The 21,362-nt window shown below is 47.5% G+C and overlaps 1 protein-coding gene across 2 annotated transcripts; it reads right to left on the reverse strand.

The window, feature by feature from the left end:
• Positions 1 to 1,039: 1,039 nt before the first annotated feature.
• On the reverse strand, positions 1,040 to 20,027 carry LOC140516068 (V-set and immunoglobulin domain-containing protein 4-like). 2 transcript variants are annotated; one of them, XM_072626997.1, is made up of 9 exons: positions 19,765 to 20,027; positions 15,551 to 15,907; positions 14,428 to 14,706; positions 13,270 to 13,338; positions 10,755 to 10,841; positions 8,693 to 8,743; positions 7,763 to 7,864; positions 2,939 to 2,960; positions 1,040 to 1,804 (listed from the first exon to the last, which is right to left on the reverse strand). In XM_072626997.1, the coding sequence occupies exons 1-9, from the start codon at positions 19,826 to 19,828 to the stop codon at positions 1,723 to 1,725; spliced, it is 1,113 nt and encodes a 370-aa protein (XP_072483098.1). In that variant the 5' UTR covers positions 19,829 to 20,027; the 3' UTR covers positions 1,040 to 1,722. The 2 variants fall into 2 exon arrangements, with proteins under 2 accessions (XP_072483098.1, XP_072483097.1); XM_072626996.1 differs by having other exon boundaries at positions 7,760 to 7,864; positions 19,765 to 20,026.
• Between the last annotated feature and the right edge of the window lie 1,335 nt (positions 20,028 to 21,362).

Here is a 21,362-nt window from a genome sequence, read left to right on the forward strand (position 1 = left end):
TCCCATTTTACAGAGAAGGAAACTGAGGCACAGAGAGGGTAAGTGACTTCTGCATGGTCACACAGCTGATAAGCATCTAAGGTTGGATTTGAACTCCAATTCAGGATCTCTCCACTGTCAGCTTTGCAAGGCTCCCGAATGAAGCCAGGCCCTTATCCTGCCACCAGGCTTGTCTTAGTGGTAAGCCCAAGAGTGGCTCATTTTTATAGAGTGTACTATGAAACACTTTCCTCAGAACAGTTCTTTGAGGTAAGGAATGAAGCATTAGTGTACCCATTTTCCAGATGAGGAGAGATAAAAGACCTTGCCTTAAGGTAGCACAGCTGGTAAATGGAAGATCTGGGACTCCAAACCCCTGATGGGGATGGTAGATTCAGGCCCTGACCACTTGCTACCCATGTGGTCTTGATCAGGTCACTTGGGTTGGACTAACTGGCCTCTGAGGTCCCTTTCAGCTCTAAATCCAAGAGCCTAGTGTGACCTTGGACAAATATCTTCCCCTCCCTGGGACTCAATAACTGTCTTTGCATCTCTGTACCTCAGTTTCCATCTCTGTAAAATGAGTGGTTCCTGAAGGACATCCTGTAGGGCTTTTGAGGCAGGATCCTACGTGTGTCTTTGGGCATGTCCCTTTTTCTCTTTGGACCTCAGTTTCCTCACCTGTAAACTGAGGGTATTCCTGTCAAGCTTTAAAATGCTTGGCACACAGGGTAGTATATCACCAATGATGCTTCAGAAGCAAAAAGTCACATGTAAGACAGCATGAGAGAAATGTGGGATTAGGAGAAGGAAGGTAAGGTGGTCATGATTTAAGAGTGATCTATGACAGCAAATGCCTTATGAGTGTCCAGACACTGTCCAAAGAGCTGGATGAAGGAGGATCCTCTTTGAAGGATTCATGGAAAACCATGGCCTTGAGTTGGCCAGGGTGGGCAGACACAGAGGAAGCAGCCGCATCACTGAAATCACATATGAGAAGAAAGGGAGCATTATTTCACACCAAAAGATCAGTGAGACTGACTTAGTGGATTTCCATTGCTCTCTTATTAGTAAACCTTTATTGAGCACCAAAAATGTGCTAGGCAGTGAGCACAGAGCCCATGTCTGCCCAGTGTTCTAGTTATTTCAATTCAATATCCTTTCTTCTAGACCCCCCAAAACATGAAGAGACCATATATATATATATATATATATATATATATATATATATGGTCATTTTATATATGTATATATATATAAAACTAGTCCCTTGGTGATCAAGTCTGGGGTTGGTGTTTCTTTGCATTATCAGGATGGGGAGGCGGGTAGGCCTAAGGCTAGGAGCAAAGCTGGCACCTACAGTAGCAACTTTCCAAGCTAAAGTCAAATTTCCCAGAAACACCATGTCCCATTGACCAGGAACCAAGGAGTCTGTGGCAGGAGACGGGATGGGGTGAGATGGGAAAGGATGGGATGGGATGCAGCAGGGGTATGGACAGAGTGCGTTGAGTAGAACCCTTTCTATGTCTGAGAGGGATGAAGGGAAAGTAGGCCAAGACAGGCCAGTGGCAGGGCCCTGTGGCTCCCCACTCAGCTCCATTGTACTCAGCAGCTAGGTTTTCCATTGTCTTGTATCTCTAATTCAGGTGAGCTGCTCCCATACAGCAGCCGGGCGTAGTCGCTGTTGGCCTGGGTGATGATCTGGTAGTCCTGGTTGCTGGTAGGGTCACTGTGATACTTATTCTAAAGGGCCCTGGTCTCAGCTTCTGCCTCTCCTGTGCCCCCAACATAGATGGTAACCCTGGGGATATTTCCTGTACTCATCCTGTAGCCAACAACACACAAGGTGAAGAATGGAACAGAGTGGAAGAAGGGGTTCAGGGAGAGCTGGGGAGGGTAGAGAACAGGACCCGTGATCCCCCTGCCCTGAGGGAGGCCTTTATTCCTTTCCTATCTATAAAATGAAGAAAAAAAATCTATATGCACAAGATCTCAGAGGCTACCTAGTGCAACTCCTTCATTTTACAGAGGGGGAAGCTGAGGCCCAAGGAGGGGAAAGGACTTGTCCAAGGTCACGCATCCTGGATGTGGAGCTGGAAGGGCCAGGGTCATGTCCTCATCACTTCTCCTTGCCATAGTCTCCTAACTGGTTTCCCTACCTTTAGTCTCTCCCCATTCCCCCCTCACCAAATTTGCTATTTCTAAAGCACAGATCCAATCAAGTTAATTTCCTGTTCAACAAACATTAATAGCTCCTTCTTGCCTCTAGGATAAAGGCCCTTAAAGCTACTTCCCAGTTTGGTCTCAGGCTACTATTCTAGGCTACTATTTCTTCATTTCCCACCTCCATGTCTTTGTAAGACTATGACTCCCTCTATGATGCCGACCTCCTCATTTCTTCCTCATAGAATCCCTCTCTTCTTTCAAGGAACAGCTTAAATCCCAGCTTCCACTAGAAGGTGTGGCCCGGTTGCCCCTCAGTTGCTAGCACCCTCCTCCACCTTGGGAATGATGATCTATTTTGTACAAACTAGTCCAGCTCCCTCAATAGCATAGAAACATCTCAGTGGAAGGGCCTGGGGCATTTTTGTCTTTGTATTCCAAGTGCCCAGCATTGAGCCTGGCACATAGTAGGTACTTAAGAAATGATTAGCGACTAAATAAACGAATGAAGCTGACAAAAGTGGAGCCATTTCCTCAGCCCCAGGTGTGGAGTTGGGAGACCTAGCTTCAGTTCCCAGCTTGGTCACTTCTAGGTTGGAGAATCCCTTCTGAAACTCAGTTTCTGTCTTTGCAAAATGAAGACATCAGACCCAATGGGTTCTGAAGTCCCTTCCAGTACTGAAACCTGTGACCCTTCAAATGGTCCTAGACTTTAATGTCTGCCAGCCAGTCCCAAGGAGGCCAATGAGGGAGGAGAGGAAGGAGAGGAAGGAAGGAAGGAGGGGAAGAATCTTACCTGGCCACTTCATAGGTGTGCTCTGCAAAAAAAGACACAGGGTCAGGATGGGAGCCCCTGGGTAGCAGTAGCACCCAGGGATAGGTCTGGTCATCTCTACTAGCCAGCCAGGCATGATCAAGACCCGTGGGACAAGTGTGGAAAGGTTGGAGGCGGGTATCTACCCTGGGTGTCCAAGGAGAGCTTCCTGAGTAGGGAGTGGCTTAGGGGGCAGTCTCCACTTGAATACCTCTAATGACAGGGAAATCATTTCTTCCCAAGGCAGTCCATTCCACAGTTGTTAGGAAGTTTATCCTGACACATTTAGCAAGGTGCCTGGCATATGGCATGCACTCACTAAGTACTTGTTGACTTGGACTGACTGCTATCAAGCCTTTATCTGCCTCATTGCTTTTAGTGTCACCCTCTGGGACCAAGTGGAACACATTTTCACAGAGGGAGCAGATATTCAGTGTCCATTAGGGATTGATAAATTCATTTTAACTCTAGGAGACAGAAGCCAAATTTAGGAATTAAGTAAAATTTCCAGCTTTTGAGAAGAGAAAATCCAAGTGGGAGGTGAGGGGGAGCAAGAAAGAGACATCTTCCTAGGGCGTTGACTCTTGACAGAAAGATGTAACGCACAGTCCCTGCCCTCAGGGAGCATCTAGTCTAGTTGGGGAAATGAGACTCATACACCAGAAGATATGACTAACTCTATAGGACTTCAAGAGCAGCACTACTTGAAGACAGTGAGAATTGAGCCTTACTTAGCAGAGGGAATAGGAAGGGGTGTAGGAAGAGAAAAAAATGGAAAAGGCAGGAAACGGTCAGGACTGGAAGAGCCTGGAGAGTCTGGAGCCTGAGTCTAGCCTTTATCCTGGGTTCTCAAAGGAAGGGCACATGTGAGTGAGCCCTGAGCATCATTAGACAGGTCACGAAAGCTTTTACATATATGTTGTTGCAGATGAAAGAAAATGTATAAATGAAGTGGTTAATATAAAGTTCGCTTTCCCAGCACACACAGAATTGTAAGTACAGTATTTGCAAAATAAATAGAACTTGTCGATTACTCACATGCCCTCCACATAAGCACTAACCTCGAAACACGTCAGACCTTGAACTAGCAAAGAACTGAGCAAAAACAGCTGCTCTTTCTCACTGAAGGGAAACTGTATGCAAGAGGCTCCTGATTCTCCCCCAATGTTGCCAATTTAAACATTCAATGTGCCTTAGCTCCTCATGTTGAAGAATATTGGGCCATGAGAAAACGGATTTGGGAAGCGCTGATGTTTTCTTTGGGGAGTTTCTGGCGGTGGTAAGAGAATGGCATGTTGAAAAGCAGTTTGCTTTAGGAAAGTCAGAGGAGAGAAGGGACACTGGAGGTGGTCAGGGAAAAGGGAATGAGGAGGGAGGGATCAGGGCCAGACTCATGCATGGAGAGGATATGGATAGAGGGAGAAGGGGAAAGGACATTTCAGGAGGGGAGAGCAAAGGAGACTATTTGTGGGTGGAGATCGATTTGACTAGAGCACAGGGTGCAGGGAGGGGAGTGGGATGAACAAAGTTTGGAGCATTTTTTCCTCTTTCCACCATTTTACTGATGGTGATCCCATGGAAAGAACAGTGGCTTTGGAGTCAGAGAATCTGGGTTCAAACACTCTCCCACTTAATCCCTGTATGACTTTGGGTAGCCTCTCAATCTCAATTTCTTCCTCTGTAAATGGAGAAAGGGTTAGGCAAGGTGGTCTCTGAAATAGTGGTGGGGAGAAGGGAGGCCTCCTTGCTTTACCCTTGGGCTTATTGGAAAAACTTTTGCTATTTTACCATTGAGGATAATTCTCACTATTGGCTTAAATATATACTTTTGATTCTATTATTCATCTTCCTCAGTTTCCTCAACTGTAAAATGGGGATAATAATAGCACCTATCTCCCAGGGTTATTGTGAGGATCAGTTGAGCATAGTACCTGGCACATAGTAGGCACTATATAATCAATACAGTTTTAAAATTATTTTGCTAATTTTGAACCATCCTAGAATCACTGGTATAAATCCAACTAGGTTAGAAGTTTGGAAAAGAAGGGACCAAAGCATGGTGGGACTTCAATACCAGACTGATGAGCTTGGACTTTGTCCTGAAGATAATGGGGAACCATTGAAAGTTATAGAACATAGGACTGGTGTGATATTATTTCTATCTTGCCAGGCTGACTTGAATAGCTACTGCTTTTTTCATTCCAAGACCTCAACTCATTTTACTCTGGCCCTTCAAAGGTAGTTGTGAGCCAGGCTGTTGTGGTGGGGATAGGGGAGGGGTAGGACCAAGAGAGAAGGGCAGATGGTTCTGATGTGAAAGTACAAGAAGGGCTGTCCTCTCTCTTCCCCCACCTCCTCTAAAGGCTCCATGGTGCAAACCAGCACCCAAAATGCTATCCCCCTACTCAAGCACCCTCAATAACTCCCCATGGTCAACAGGATAAAGTTCAGATTTCACATCCTGGACTTTTCCTCACTTTTTAATTTCTCTCTGCTTTGTACCCCCCCTCCCCATTCCAATCAAACTGGCTTCTTTAATCTCAGAGGATCATACAGTTAGAACTAGAGGGAAACTTAGAAATCATCAAGTCCATCTTACAGAGAAGGAAACTGAGGTCCAGAAAGTATAAAGAACTTGCCCAGGATCCCATAGGCAATAGGTGTCTGAGGCAGGATTTGAATTCAGTTATTCCAAACTCTGAGAGCAGTATTCTAACCACTGCTCCACACTACCTAGAAATGCCTCTGATCCTTGCCTCCTCCTGCTATGTTTCATGGCTTTAAAGTAGAAGGGATCATAGAAGCTACCTAGTCCAATCCCCCATTTTACAGATGGAAAAATGAGGCCATGGGAGATAAAATCACTTTCTGCCTGGTACTGTAGAAAAGCACATGCCTCACCTCCAACACCTCCCCCAGGAGGCCTTTCCCCATCACCAAGACACTAGTGCTTTTCCCGCTAAGCCTGTCTTCCATCTACTCTATGAATACCTTGGATGAGCCTAATTACTGACATTATTTCCTCCATTAGAATATAAGCTACCTGTGGGCAAGGGTTGTACAGTTCTCCATTCCACACTGTGATGTTCCCCATCACAGTTTCAGTATATGGCAGGTAGGCATAAGAAATTAAATGGGAATCTTTGGAGAATTTTGTGGAAGTTGCAGATGACACAGAAAATGTTTAGAAACTCAGAAATGCATAAAATATACGTATAGTGTTGTATAAGAACATATTTTATCTTTTAATACCATAGCAATTCAGATTTCTTCTCTGGTATGAAGGAAGGATCAAAAAATTTTGTGCAGGTTTTCCAGATCAGGGGGCACCACATCCCCAAGCCCCTACAATGTGGAAGTGATCACTATTTTTCCTATGTGTGTATCATCAGTGTTCACCACAGTGCCTGGTATACAGTAAGCACTTACTAAATGCTTGTTAATTCATCAATGGATTTGGAGTAAAGAGGGCCTAGGTTCAAATCCTACTTTTGTCACTATCTGTGTGTAAGTCATTTCACTTTTGACTTCAGTTTCTTGACCTGCAAAATGAGAATATATGACCTCAGAGGTCCCTTTTGACTCTAAATCTATGATTCTACGACTTAGCTAGGAAGTGTCAGAGCGAGGCTGTTAGTCGTAAGCCCAGCACTTTCTCTCCCGGATTCCAGAATCTAGAGTCTGCACTTTCTATTCTCTGACTTTCTAGGACAGTACTTCTTAAACTGTGGGTTGTGATTCCATATAAAGTGGAGGAAAATCTGGCAACAGTAAAAGCCTTCTGAACATGCAACAATCAAAAATGAATTAAAAATCAATAGCATTAAAAAATCTGAGGTGTTTCTGGCAGCACCTGCCCAGGTTCCATAGCACAACTACCCTATAGCCTTGGTTCTGAACACACAGCATGCGCACTTTGTATTGCACATGCCCTCAGGCCACATGATGCCAAGGAATGCTGCCAAAATGTGAAAAGGGGTCCAGGGTGGAAAAAGTTTAAGAACTCTAGTCTCCTAAGCTGAGTCTGAGCACCTTGATGTAATGCAGAAAGAGTCCTGAGTAAATCATTCTCCTCTCTGAGTCTCAGTTTCCTACTCTGCAACATGAAGTGATTGTACTAGATGATCTTCAAGGTCCCTCCCAGCTCTGACATTTTATAGATTCTGTGAGCACAGAAACTGGGTCCTCTCATTCTCTGGCTGTGGGGCAGATTTTGTTGAGGGAGTGAAGGACCCATTCAATAGGTTTGTCCTGGTCAGACTGAGGGCTGTGTTCATTTCTGGGTCATATCTGAGGGGGCCATTGACCAAGTGGAGGTGTCCACTGGAGAGCAACAAGGAAGATGAAGGGCATTGAGTCCACATCATTGAACATGACTGAACAGAACTGGGGTGTTTAACGGAGAGAAGATAGGAGGATCTATGATCCTATCTTGAAGTATCTGATGGGCTATATTGTGAGTGTGTGGAAGAGATTTAACCTTGTCCAGCTTGACCCCAGAGAGTAGAACCTGGAACAACAGGCGATGCAGTGAGGCAGATTGAGGCTGGATATAAGGAAAAACTTCCTGCCAATTGGAGGGTCCCAAAGTGGAAGGTACTAGGTAGGTAGTGAGTTAACTGTCATTGAAGGTATTCAAGCCAAGCCTGGATGCTGGATCAAATTGACTTCTAGGGTGCTCTCTAGCTCTGAGATTGCACGACTGAATGGTTGTCTGAGGGGGCACACACATACTTACACTGACACACACACACACACACACACACACACACACTGACAAACACAAAGCCCTACCACACTCACCACCTTGTGATTTCTTCCGGCAGAACCCAAAGATCGTGGCAAAGACGAGTACCATGCAGAGTAAGGCGATAAAGATGATGGCATAGAGGGGCAGGCCCTGTCCACCTAATAAAGGAGACATTCTCAGATGTGGTGGGGTGGGTGACCTCCCCCAAGGCCAGTCCTGGACTTTCCAGTTCTCCCACGTGTCCATTTCCTATCTTGGCAATAGCCCCAGGCTCAAGACAAGAATACAGTCCTATTAGGGATCATTGAACATATTCAGTCTGCTTTCTAGTCCCTGAAGACAAGAGATCTAGTGAAAGGGAAGGGAGGGAGGCGGACGAGGTTGAATACAGGGAAGAGGAAGGGGGAAGGGAGAGAAGAGACGGGAGGAGAGGAGAAAGGAGAGGAGAGGTGAGAGAAGGAAGGGGAGGGGAGAGGAGAGGGGAGTAGAGGAAAAGGGAGAGTCGAGGAGAGGGGAGAGAAGGGAAGGGAGGGAGAGGAGAGGAGCGGAGAGGGGAGGAGAGGGAGGGGAGAGAAGAGAGAGGAGAGGAAGGGAGGGGCAGGCTAACTGATTTTAGACTTGGTGCCCTGTGCTCTGAGCAGGTGGTCCAGTCACTTGTCTGTCACCAAAAGTTCTCTGGAAGGCCAAGTACAAGGCCCAGGGGCTCCTCCTTTGCTGCGCATGTGGCACATAGTCACAATGTACAGAGTAAAGTGGACCCTTCCCAGGGCCTTTAGGATCAGTCCTGACATTGTGGACTCAATGTTTGTCAGTGAGGTAGCTCCCAGGAGCCCTCCCCCCCCAAGCCATGCTAAACCTCAAGCTTCGGAAAGATCACTGGGCAGCAATGTGTCTGGCACATAGCTTTTTGGTGCAGCCAGGCCCAGGGCCACCTTCTTTCCAGGCCACCTCCTTCCTCTAGCCCCCCCTCCCCCATACACTCCTACCTTCTCTTTTGCTGACATTTTCCTTCTTCAGTACAACTCCTGAAGTTGAACCTGCAAAGGAGGAGGAGCATGGGGATGGTCTATGGTCTTTGCAAGACAGTGTAGACCAACAGGCAGAGTCAGGCAACCAGATTCAAATTCTGCCTATGCCACTTAGACACTGTGTGACCTTGGACAACTCTCTTCCTTCTCTGGACTATGGTTGGACTAGATGATGATGGTGATGATGATGATAAAAACTTTGGGCTGCATTTTAAGACTTGCAAAGCACTTGACAACCATGATCTCATCCAGCCTTGACATTTCGTGGTTCTAGAGGCTGGATGGCAGACAGGGGCCATATTCTTGTCTTTTAGAGCCACATTTATGGTCAATGTCCTCACCTGACCTAGTGAATGTCATTCTGCCCCTTGGAGCCAAACTGAGGGACCGTGAGTATGGCAAGAGACCATCAGTGGAGGGATAAAGTAGGGGACCTTTCCCAAAGGCCATGATGCAGAGCAGAGCCTGATGATAGATAGCCCTGATGCCCAATCAACATTGGAGATTGTCAGCTAAGGGGTGGAGGCTTGAAAGCTAAACCCCAATGGCTGAGGAGGTTATGAGTGGCAGTATACACACATCTCCATGTACCAGTCAGTCAGCCTCTAGGGCCCAGAAGCCAAGCCTAGAAATGTCCAAGTTCACATCTGCAAAGACTATGATATACAGCCCTGGAGGAAAGAATTTCTGGCCCAGTAAGAAATGGGACCCACTGATCCCAATCCAGTTACACCTCTCCCACTCCATGCTGAGCTCCTCTCCTCCCTTGTCCTTGGGATCACGGCAATGGACACTGTGATGAGTCTATAGCATTCTAAATGAAGTGAGCCTTGGAGACTCAGGGGTACAGTGGTTAGAGCACTGGGCTAGGACTTAGGAAAACCTGAGTTGAAATCCAACTTCATATACTTATTAGGTGTATGACTTAACCTCTGTCTCCTTCAGTTTCTGTTGGGGGTGTAAGCTCAGTTTTCACGTGGACAGTCTCTGGCAGGTAAAGGTGAGGACTTCTAAACCTCAGAGTTCTCATGAGGCCCCCCAGGGAACAGCTGGGAATTGAGGCATGAAACACGGGCTATCTCGTGCATTTCCGCCTCTTCTCAGTGGGAAACTTGCTGGGGAGAGCATCCCACCCTTGAGATTGGCCCGTGGTCTGAGCACACCTGTTGTTGACTAGCTAAGGGCTGAGAGCAGGCACGGTATTCACGTGCAAACTATGTGGCTGGGAGAGCTTCAGTAGGGTCAGGAAAGCCTGAAGGCTCTCTTCGTGCTGAGGGGCCCTTAGAGGGCAGAGGGTCCCTCCCCTCTTCCGCTCCCATCCTCTTGCTGTATGATCCTTGCCCCTTGGGAGGAGGAGGATTCCTCTCTCCTGAGGAAGAATTCACCCTGCACATGTAACCAAGACCCTGAATAAAGCCTAACCCTTGTTTGACTCTGGAAAGTCTCTTCTCTCAATATGTTTATCTGGCTGATCTCCGAAGACCTGGAGGACAGGTAAGAAAGGCTCGGGTAGCCCATCGGCCTCTAGGCCGAACAAGTTTCTTCATCTCTAAAAGAGGATAATAAAAGCAACTACTTCCCAGGGTTGTTGTAAAGAACAAATAAAATAATAAGTGTACAGTGACTGGCATGGTACCTGGCACATAGCAAGAACTGTCATAATTATTAAGTTATCAAATAAATTATTGAATTATTAAATCAACAGATGAGGAAACAGAGAGAGGAGGGAGGGGAAGCTAAGGTCCAAAGCTAGGACTAGTCTAAAAGCAGTGAGCTATTCTGGTGCCCAGCTGGGGCCATGCTGCCCCGGGAGAGGAATCGTAAAGCCAGGGCCTGACAGGTCAGGACTGCTGGCTGGAGGAGGTGCCTCCAACACACTGGGCCCAGAAGGGGGGCGTGAAGAGGTCCTGCACGGCAGGGACCTCAACCCCAGATTCCCAGACACTCCATTGTATATCGACAAGGTGCTTGAAGATCATTAGATAAGTGCTGAGGGAGGATCCCCCTGTGCTGATCTTACCTGGCCTTTCACTGCTTGTGCCAGCGTGGCCCGCTTGAATAGTTGCCTGTTGCCTGGATGATGTCTCCGTAGCAGCACGATGGGTTGCTATGGTAACAGAGAAGCAAGATGAAGGCATCACTCAGTGGGGAGCTGAGCCCTGCACACAAGTGTGAGGACATAGCTAGCCACTACTCCAGGCCCTCTCCTACTACCTTGGGCCTCTGTGAGCAGAGAAGAGGTGCTTGGAGATCCCGAGCTCAGAGGCTCTTCAGACACAGAAGGAGCAGTGCAAAGCCTTGGTCTCTCCTTTATCTGGTCCAATAGTGTTTGCCCCTGAAAAGCTACCCGTTGTGGATGGCTGATCTCTAGTTGGGGTCACTGTGCTTGACTGGTGTATTACTATGCAAACAAGGAAACGAGATCAGGGGACTTTGGGAAGGAGTACAGGGGACACTCATATGTTGATGGCTGACTCCACGGAACACTAGACAGAAAAGACTCCAAGGGTCAGGGTGCAGTATAGCCAGAATGGGAATCACGGAACAGGAAGCTTATGTATGTATCAAAAGTCACATAGAGAACCACGGCTTAATTGACCAGTCCTCCTAAGTGATTAAGCCTTCCCTCTACCAGGTCATCGCTGTGTTTAGCTGAGGTGCTGAGAACTTCAAGATGAGTCAGAGAACAATCGAGGTATCCAAGGATTTGGAAAACAGACCTCGAGGGAAGGTTAGAGATCAGCAGACAGAGGGACTACAGCGCCAAAGTCAGAGGCACTGCTAGAAATTAGCCTGAGCCTCCCATTCCATGTATTAGGAAACTGAGGCCCAGAGGAAGGGAAATAAATGACTTCTCCAAGGTCACATGAACTCTGTGTACAAAGTTGAAGAACTAAGATGGCAACTCAAGTCACCTGACCCCAGGTCAGTGTTGTTTTCCTCTCAAGGGAAGAAGCAAAGGCTGAAGGTGTGGGCTGTGGGTTACGCAATTTCCAAATTCAGATGAGTACTGTCCTATTAACTTTGTTTTACAAGTTAGGAAACTGAGGCCCAAAGATGTTCAAGTGACCTAGCCACAGTCACAAGGCCAATAAGTTCCACAACTGGGACTGAAACTCAGGACTGAGGACTTTTAAGTCTCGTGCTTTTTTGCTCTTCCCCTTGGCTCCTACAAGAAAGTAAAAAATCAGCTTGAAGGATTTGGGAAAAGTATAAAGAAGATCGTGAGGGGGGAGGCTGTGGGAGGGAGGCTGGGGCCTCTCACATTCCATCATCTCAGTACCAAGTGGGCACCACACATTCTTATTATCCTTTTGCAATGAAGGTCAGAGATCTGAAAGGTCACAGCCCTGGCTTTCTTGACATGGTCATACAGCTACAAGCAGGTGGTGTTTCCAGGCCCTCAGAGTCAGGGTGCTATGGGGGGGGGCAGGCACTAGATGGCACTCTAAGCCTCAAACCACCACCTCCCTTCCTCAAAGGGCTTTCTTAGTGCCCTCAGTCCAAATCTAGTCTCTGAAAATGTTACCAACAATACCACCAAGTCGGCATAGAGAACCTCTGATGCCGAAACTCTGTCATTGAATATAATTCATCATTTATTTTAAGTGGCTTTCCTCTTTATGTGCTCTGTGTTCCTTCCAAACCCAGCTCTCTTCAAAATACATTGTACATTCCCACCTCCATGTCTTTGCTCACACAAGTCCCTCTGTCTGGAATTACCTCATTCATCCATCCCCTATTTCTATCTGTCAAAATCTTACCCATCCTCTAGGGCCCAAGTCAAATTGTACCTCCTCCAGGAAATCTGCTCTGGCCATCCAGTCAGAAGTGATGGTCAGATTGAGCATATCTTAAGATGGAGGGGCCCTTAGACACCATCTACCCAATCCCCTCATTTTAGAGAGCAGGAAGATCCGGTTCTGCCACTTACTATGACCTTGGGTAAGTCACTTCTCCACAAGTCTTTGATCCTAGTCCCATGATTGCCTTAAACGAATGCTTGACTGAATGAATGAAATTGGCTTCATCTCCTCAGCTAAGGAGCTTCCCTTCCCTTTGCTTCCTCATCTGTGCCCCTCACCTCCTCATGTAGGTCTCTCTTAGATGATGGATGGCCAAAAGTGCCAGCCTTGACTTCGCCTTTTGATTATAAACTTCTCAGGAGAAGGAATTGCATCTCATGGAAGTGTCATTACCAATATTGACTAAGAGCAGGAAAGATCCTCATCATGGCAAGAACTCACATCTCTCCGGCCCTTTCATAATTCGCACAGCAATGTTGTCACCAAAATCTTTGATGTTTCCTAGTTCAGAGAGACTTTGGCAGCCAAGGTTTGCTGGTGTGAGTATTGAATCCAATTTTGCATGCCCAGGAAGTGGCAGAACCAAGATTCCTTGCCCTTGTACCCTGGCACTGCCATCTATGATACCCTCTCTGGATTCCTGGTGGGCCCTCAAGTCTCAAAATTGTCTGTCTCGTCCTGATTCACCAGAGATCTTGGTACCTTTCCTTGGCCTCCAATAGGACTCACCTTCAGGGAGGGGTGTAGTGGTTGTTAGTTCCTCAGGCAGCATCGCTGATGTAGGCTTCTTAGAAGAGTCTGCCAGGGGAGGTAACAGTATACCAGTTATTGTCATCTTTTTTCCCCTCTCTCCCACTCCATGGATAACTGCTATGGGTCAAGGGTCTGGCCTAAACCCAATATGTCCCTAGCTCTTCCCCTTCCATCTCTGCAATCTCTGAAATGCCCTCCTTCTACCAACCCTGACCAGCTGTGAGGGTCCAATTCAGATGATCCTGAGCTCTGAGGTCACCAGGTGCCAGGGTCAGAGATTTGAATCCCAGCTTGGTCACTCGCCAGCTGTGTGATCTTGGGCAAGCTCCATCCCTTTTCTGGGCCTCAGTTTCCTCATCTGTAAAGTGAGCTGGTGACATCAGATGATGCTTAAAAAATCTAATCTGTGTCTCTGATTCTAGCAGGTTCCAGTAGGTTCCAACCAGTCTCGGATGATTCAAGCAGCTTCTGGTATGACTCTGAGGTTCTAGGTACCTTCATCTAAGCATGTAAATAATAACTGAAGTTTCTTTAGTGCTGAGAGGTAGTTGGTATCAATACCATCATTCCCATTTTATGGAAGGGAAAATTGAGGCTCAGAGAAGTACAGTGACTTCCCACAAAAGACGTGTGTCAGAGGTAAGACTCAAAAGTCAGTTCCAATTTTAAATCTAGTGCCCTTCCCACAATGCACACTGTTTTTGATTAGGCTAAACCAGCTGCACTTGTATCTCCATCCCATTGACCTCTGCCCCACCTCCCAAAATAGCTTTTGTCACTGGTCTGGAAGTGACCATTCACATGTAAGCTGCTGGAGGGCGGACAAGTTTTGGTCTTTGGCCCTCACTTTGGGTCCTTAGTACTCTGCACTGTGCCTGGAATACAGTAAGCACTTAATAAATGATTGCTGATTGACTGATTGATTGACTATTAGCATCCCTTCCAATGCTTAAGCCTTCTGTGAATATAAGAGCAGCCTTCTTTTCTGATAATTTTCCAGAATAAGTCTGGCCTTAGGCTTCGGGGGGAGGTGACTGAAGCTAGCAAAGACAGTTCAAAGAAAGAAACCAAGTTTCCCCAGGGCCATTCCTGGGTCACAAGTGTGAAAATGGGGTGAAGGAGGTGGTACTTTACCTGTGACCACAAAGTGGACAACATCACTCATCTGCTCGGAACCAACACGTGCCTTGGCTACACAGAAATACGTCCCTGAGTCAGAGACCTGGGCAGGCTTAAAGAAGAGGGTGCCAAGAGAATTCACATGGATCTGGGTCCCATCTGGCTTCCCCTTGTACCACTTGTAGGTGATAGGTGGAGAGCCTTGGGCCTGGCACAAAAGACTGATTCTCATGCCATGGGGTACCTGGAAACCATAGCCAGAGCCCGTGGTCACCCGGGGCTTGGAGGCAGGTACTGCAGGAGAGAGAGAGAGAAACGGTTAGGAAGGATGCAGAAACTGAGAGCAAGGCCCTGGGGTACATAGCTGGAAGGTGACTGAATTAGGGTCATCATGAGGCGAGTGTGGCTTGGGGCACAGGCCTGGAGGGCTAGAACAGGCAAAATACTGAAGAAAAGAAGACCTTGTTGGCTCACAGAAGTAAGAGAGAGATGCTGGGAAGGGATGGAGGAATGGGGAAAGGGCAAAGGCAAACAGAGAAAGGTTAGTGTCCGCAAAAGCACAACGGACCCAAGAGGGGAGGAGGTCAGAGCCAGCTTAGAACTGAGAATGTCACAGATGTCATGGACCTAAGAACACAGGACGTCAGGGCAGGGAGGGGCCTTAGAACAGAGTAGGTCAGAGGTGGGAGGGCCTTAGGAAAGGGAATGACAGAGTTTGGAGGAGCTTAGAACACAGAATGTTAGATTTGGGAGGGCCCTTAGAACACAGAATGTAAGGGCTGAGAGGATGCTTTCAGCACAGAATGTTAGAGCTTGGAGGGCTCTTAGAACATAGAATGTGAGAGCTCTTAGAACACAGAATGTAAGGGCTGAGAGGATGCTTTCAGCACAGAATGTTAGAGCTTGGAGGGCTCTTAGAACATAGAATGTGAGTGCTCTTAGAACACAGAATGTAAGAGCTGGAAGGGGCCTTGGAACACAGAATGTCAGAACTGAGGAGGATTTGGGGGCAGTGAATGACAGAGTTGGTAGGGCCCTTAGAACTGAGAATTGAGAATGTCAGCCCAGGAAGGGACTTTAGGCCCTCTCCTCTAGACTTCCCCCCTGTCCAAGTCTTCTCCACAAGTCCCAAACTCACGTTTCTGAATTTGAAGTTCTGTCAGGTGCTCTTTCATCAATTGCATCCCATCAGGGCCCTTCCAGGTTACTTGACACAGGTAGCGACCCCTGTCATCCATCTCCAGAGTTTCCAGGAACAGAGACACATCTCCAAGTGGCTCTCTGCTTACCTCTAGGCGGCCTTGGTACTTGGCCTGCTGAATGTGGTCTCCAGACAAATCTCGCAAGAAGATGGTGACGGGGTTATTATCGTGCTGGACCAACCACTTCACTAGGACTTGGGTGTAACCTTCCATGGGCTGGTAGGTGCAGGTAATGTTGACATTCCCTTTCCAGGGGCCAGTCATTTTGACAGGTCCTTCCAAGTTGGGCACAGCTGGGAGATGGGGTATAGAAATCGTTATAATCCTGCTCCCTAACATTTCTTCAATGTATCTTAGTTGACAAGGTTCCATTCCTGGAAGGTAGGCTGTATTTTATTGTCCACATTCTATAAACGGGGAAACTGAAGATCAGCGGGTGGGTGACCCTACCCTAGGTCACACAGCTTTTTCATTTTTGTCCATTATTCTCTCAGGACCTGGGGAACCCCAGGAAGGAATTTTAGATGACTCTTTCCACCCTTCTGTCTTTTTATTCTCTATTCCCTCTCCCCATTTCCAAACTGACTTACTTTGTAATGGCTAGAGAGAGATGAGAATCTGCCATCCAAGGCCTGAAGAGTGATTGACTTGGTGAAAGGCATTCCCAAAGAGAGAGCTTGGGATAGTCCAGCTGGAGTGAACTTTAAGGGAGACACTGGTGCCCACAGTTCTCATCAGTATCATCCTCAATACCGTCTTCCCTGCCCCTTCCCCCATTCCAATCATTCTCCTCACCATCCACAATTTCTTTGATAGCTAACATCCTTCTCTCCTGGCTGTCACTAAAGTGTGAAGCAGTAGGGGCTCGCCCCCTCCAACTTGAAATGGTTAGCTAGAGCTGGAAGGGACCTCAGATGCTACCTAGCCTGACCTCTCATTTTACAGAGGAGGAAACCATGGCTCAAGGAGGAAAAGGGAGTCATCCAATGGTGCACATAGGATCCTAGATCTAGAGCTGCAGGAAAACTCAGGGTCCATTTAGAGCAATCCCTTCATTTTACGGAAAGGGAAACTGAGGCCCAGGGAGGGGAAGGCTTTTGCTCAAGGTCTTCACACAGGGAAACCTAGAGCCAGGGCTTTATACCCTGTACCACTCTTCTCTGGTAGCACAGCATGGGTGCTTTATAAGATTTGATGATTGATCAAGAAGATGGCTGGAGAGACTGGTCATCTTGGTTCAGTCCCTGGCTCTGGAAGGAATGATACTCTCTTCCCCAAATCAAACGATCAATCAACAATCATCTAGAGAGCAACTATCACATGTCTGGCACTGTCCTAGGTGCTGGAGATATACAAACCAGAAACAGAGCTGACCATCACCTTCTCTGGGAGCAGTGACCTGGAACCAGAACTGAACTGCTCCTTCCCCAGCTCTGAGCTAGGGAGCAGCAGTAAGGATTAAGCAATGCCCCTAACCTTACTGAAAATGTGGACAGGATAAAACAGGATTTCAGGGAAATAGTCACTGGGCCTGCCTTAGCTCTATGATCCTATGTTCTAAGGTCCTCAGCCCTGCCTTTCCCTGTTCTAAGGTCCCTACCAGCCCTGACACTCTATAATCCAGGTCCTTCCCATCTCTAATTCTCCATATCCTAATGTTCTGGCTATGTGTCTGTCCTTTGTTGCCCAAGGAGACCATGCCATCAGAGAAATAATGACATGACTGGCATTTGACTTTGTTTTTGAGTAAGGGAGGGCTGTTCGGGTCACCAGCCTCACTTCTCCTCCAGAGCCATCTGAATCCAGTGACCAGATATTCATCAGGATGAGGCAGTTGGGGTGAAGTGACTTGCCCAAGGTCACACAGCTAGTGAGGGTCAAGTGTCTGAGGTGAGACTTGAACTCAGGTCCTCCTGACTCCTACACTGGTGCTCTATGCACTGCACCGCCTACCTGCCCTTTTGCTTTGGCTAACTCTGACACTGTATGCTCTAAATCCCCTACCAGCCCTGTCAATCTCAGATCTGATATTCTATGTCCTAAGGCCTCTTCCAGCTCTAGGGTCCTTCTAGCAAAACTATATGGGGAGATGGTATAGTTTAAAGAGAAGTGAATTTGGAAAGTGCCAACCCCCTCCACCTGCTTGGAGGGCTTGGGCCTCCCTTTCTGTAGGTCTCTTCACTTGGGAGATCCATGGAGATCAATCATTGGCTCACAGCAGGTCCTTTCCCCAGAACAGGCCCAGAGAAGGGCAGGAAGGGGATAAAGTCAAGGGTCCTCCCTGGGTATGGAGTTCTAGATTTCAACAAAAGACCAACAAGAAGGAAGCAAAGAACAAGGGATGGACCCTACAAGACTTAAGGCCAGCCCTGGCTATGGGTTTAGTGTGTGTGGCTTCTGTCTGAGACTAGCTCCCCGAACCTCAGTTTTCTCCTCTGTAAAATGCAGGGTCAGATAATAATCCTGACATTCCCTACTGCACAAATTTGATCTGTGGAGAGCCTGGGGCAAATGGTAGGCTCTTTGATCCAGGACTGACAATTGCTGGACAATTGCTGGAATGGGAAAAAGGAGGGAAGGTCAAATGAAGCCTGGAGGACCCATCCATCACTCCACAACATGCCAGGAGGACCCAGTCATGGCAGAAGGGAGAAATGTGCCTGCAGCTGATCCAGCCTTCTCTTTGTTCATCCTTTTCCACCACCCAGTGGACCCCCCACAGTGTCCACAACAGCTCCCAAATGCCCTACTGTGCCCTTTTTATCAAAATCTCCATTTACAATTCTAGATGATGGTGTGCCAAAACTTGGAGGAAACTTAGAACTTGGAATGTCAGCATGGAGGGGAGGGGCGGCACTTAGAACATAGAATGGACAATGTCAGATCTGGAAGAGACCTTATGGACCAACCATTCCAAATTAGGTCCTCTACTGGCAAATTTTACAGATGAGGAAACTGAGACACAGAGGTACCTTGTCCAAGTTCAAGCAGGTAATAAAAAGCAGAGCTGGACCTCCTGACCCCTAGTGAGACTATAGAACGAGACTCATGAGACTCTATATAGTGAGACTCACGTCTCAGTGCCTGATAACAGCTTCACTCTGGGAGTGGAGATTTCTTTTTGATGGGGATCACAGCCTTTGTTAAAGGGATTAGGCTCTAGTGAACTGATTTCCCCTCTCAGAAACAGGTGGAGGCCTGGAGACCTCCAGAATCCCTGGGAGCCTCAGTGGGCTCTGAGTCAAGAAGCCCTGAGCTCAAGTCCCATCTTGAGCTCCTGACACTGAGTGACCCTCAACAAATTAGTCAACCTCTCTGTGCTCTGGGCAGCTCTGGAAGTCTTGCCATTTCAGAGAAAGTGCTGACCTGCTTTATTAGAAGGCACTTACTCCCCTGGGAGTTCCCTATAGCAATCAAATTCTACTCCTAGGATTATAGTTGAACAAGAAGGGTTCTTGGGGGTCATTGAATCCAAGCCTCTCTTTTCATACTGAGGTGACTTGGTCAGCACCACACGGCTGGTCACGCAACGGTCAAGGCAGAATTCAAATTCAGGTCTTCCCAGTTCCAAGTCTAGAGTGCTATCAGGTACGGTCCCTCTCCCTAAATGGTCACCTAGTCTGCCTATGAATAATAGTTTGAATAATGTTTCAAGGAAGAAACTGAGGTGCAGTGAGGGGCCCAAAGTCACCCAGCTACTTAGTAGTAAAGCCGAGCTTTCATTCTCAATCTTCTGACCCCAATCCCTTTCCAGGGGCAGCCCTGGTAATGACTTAGAACAAGCCATTGTCAAAATTACCAGCTAGCCCCATGACGGTCCTGTGAAGGAGGAAGCCAGTACAAATGTTATTCTCCCCATTTTCCAGATGGAAAAGCAAATAGATTAAGCAGCTAACTCAGGCAGACATGATCCCAGAGCCCGTGACACCTGAGACTCCATTTCCTGGCACCAGATGTGGTGCTCTTTGCCCTAGACCATACCCCCAGGATGCTTAGCTCTTCATTCAGGGCTTCTGATGGCTACTCGGTGCCGGTTCCCCTTCCAGAGGATTCCCTCAGCCCAATGGGAATAGAGCTCCCCCACCCTCAAGACCCTAGCTGGTCACTCCAGCGCTGGCAGGCCCAAGGGTGCCCCTGGCCCCGCTCTTACCGTTCAGATGTCCCGAAAGGTGAGCCAGGAGGAACATGCCCAGGAACATCGCCATGGCAGTCATTGTCCTTCTCCCTCCTGGTACTGATGAGCCCAAAGTCTGGTACCTTGCCAGCTCCCCTTCCTTCCCTATTATCTCTCACTCAGTTCCCAGTCTCACTGACTATCTTCCTTCCTTATTTTAGGTTGAGTCATAAGTGTGTGTGTGTGTGTGGGGGGGGAGCTCATTAGCCCTGGGGTTGGGGGAGGCAGCACTGAGTTTGAGGACATCCCCTCCCTCCTCCCCCTCCTGGGGTATTGACTTTCTCTGAAACAAAGCTCAGTAGTCTTTGAACTCCTAGGCCAATGGGTCGATGCTCCCTCGGGGCCCTGCACGAGGCCTAGAAAGTGACAGGTGACCTGGGTTAGGAAAGACCCTGCAGGATCTGGGATGGAGGGGAAAGTGGGGGTAGCAGGGGGAAAGGATTAGTTTGGATGGTCAAATGGAGAAAGAATAGGGGTGACCACCTTCTAGCCCTATGATCACATCCTCTGCTAGCCCAGAGCTACCTTCCTTCTCAGCAGATGCCACTAACCCCCAGGTGCCTAGCCCATATCCCTGTTCTCTAGTACCCATAGGGTAGCTTCTCCTAAATCCTGGTAGCTCTTTGAGAAATTCACTTAAAAAATGGAAAGTTTCCACTGCATCAGGGCCATTGCCAGCTGTCCTGACCTATGTATTGCCACTAGACCCAGATGTGTCTGGGGGAGAGAGTGAGGTTGGAGACTTTGCACAGCCCTCCCTCACTCAAATCCAACTCACTTTCAAGTCATGGCATCACCTTCCTGAAGTCATTGGTCCTCTTCAAGAATGAGGATAGTGATACCAACATGGTGCGATGACCACCTTTGATAGACTTAGCTCTTCTCAGCAATGCCAGGATCTAGGACAATTACGAGACTCATGATGGAAAATGCTGTCCATATCCAGAATGGAGTCTGAATGCAGAGTGAAGCAGACTATTCTCTCTCTCTCTCTCTCTCTCTCTCTCTCTCTCTCTCTCTCTCTCTCTCTCTCTCTTCTCATTTTTTTCTTTTGTTATGATTCTTCTTTCACAACATGACTAAAGTGGACATGTGTACATGTAAAGCCTATATCAGATTTCATGCCATCTGGGGAGGATGGAGGCAAAGGAGGGGGCAAAAATTTATAACTCAAAATCTTCTAAAAGTGAATGATGAAAATTACCTTTACACATGGGAAAAGTAACCGGGATAGTGTGTGTCACGGTATGTAGACTTGAACCTTCTTCTCCCTGATTCCAAGGTCAGTTTTCTCCCATCACGTTAAGATAATTGTTTTCAACATTAATGATGATTATGGTAACTTGGAATGAAAATATTTCAAGATACAGAAACTTTCTGTTAGAAATTCAAACCAGGGGAGAACAAGAAAAAGCCTGTCTTATTCCCATAGTCTTTCTACTGCAGAGGTCACCGAAATGGACAGACTGAGACAGGCACAGGCAAGAGTCAATTGAGAGTTTAGGAGCATCTTTATCAGCCAGCGGCTGTCCTCCAAAGAGGGAGCCCTGAACAAAGGTGTGTGTGCCTTTTAA

This window comes from Notamacropus eugenii, chromosome X (genome assembly GCF_028372415.1).
Source record: "Notamacropus eugenii isolate mMacEug1 chromosome X, mMacEug1.pri_v2, whole genome shotgun sequence".
Classification (NCBI taxonomy): domain Eukaryota; kingdom Metazoa; phylum Chordata; class Mammalia; order Diprotodontia; family Macropodidae; genus Notamacropus; species Notamacropus eugenii.

What these genes read in the sequence shown, in the direction of transcription:
- LOC140516068 (XM_072626996.1), bottom strand. Translation starts at nt 19,828, where the DNA reads ATGACTGCCATGGCGATGTTCCTGGGCATGTTCCTCCTGGCTCACCTT. An exon ending in CACTACACCCCTCCCTGAAG is followed by an intron (nt 10,842 to 13,269) that starts GTGAGTCCTATT and finishes CTGTTACCATAG; the next exon opens with CAACCCATCGTGCTGCTACG. An exon ending in CCGGAAGAAATCACAAGGTG is followed by an intron (nt 2,961 to 7,759) that starts GTGAGTGTGGTA and finishes CTTTTTTTGCAG; the next exon opens with AGCACACCTATGAAGTGGCC.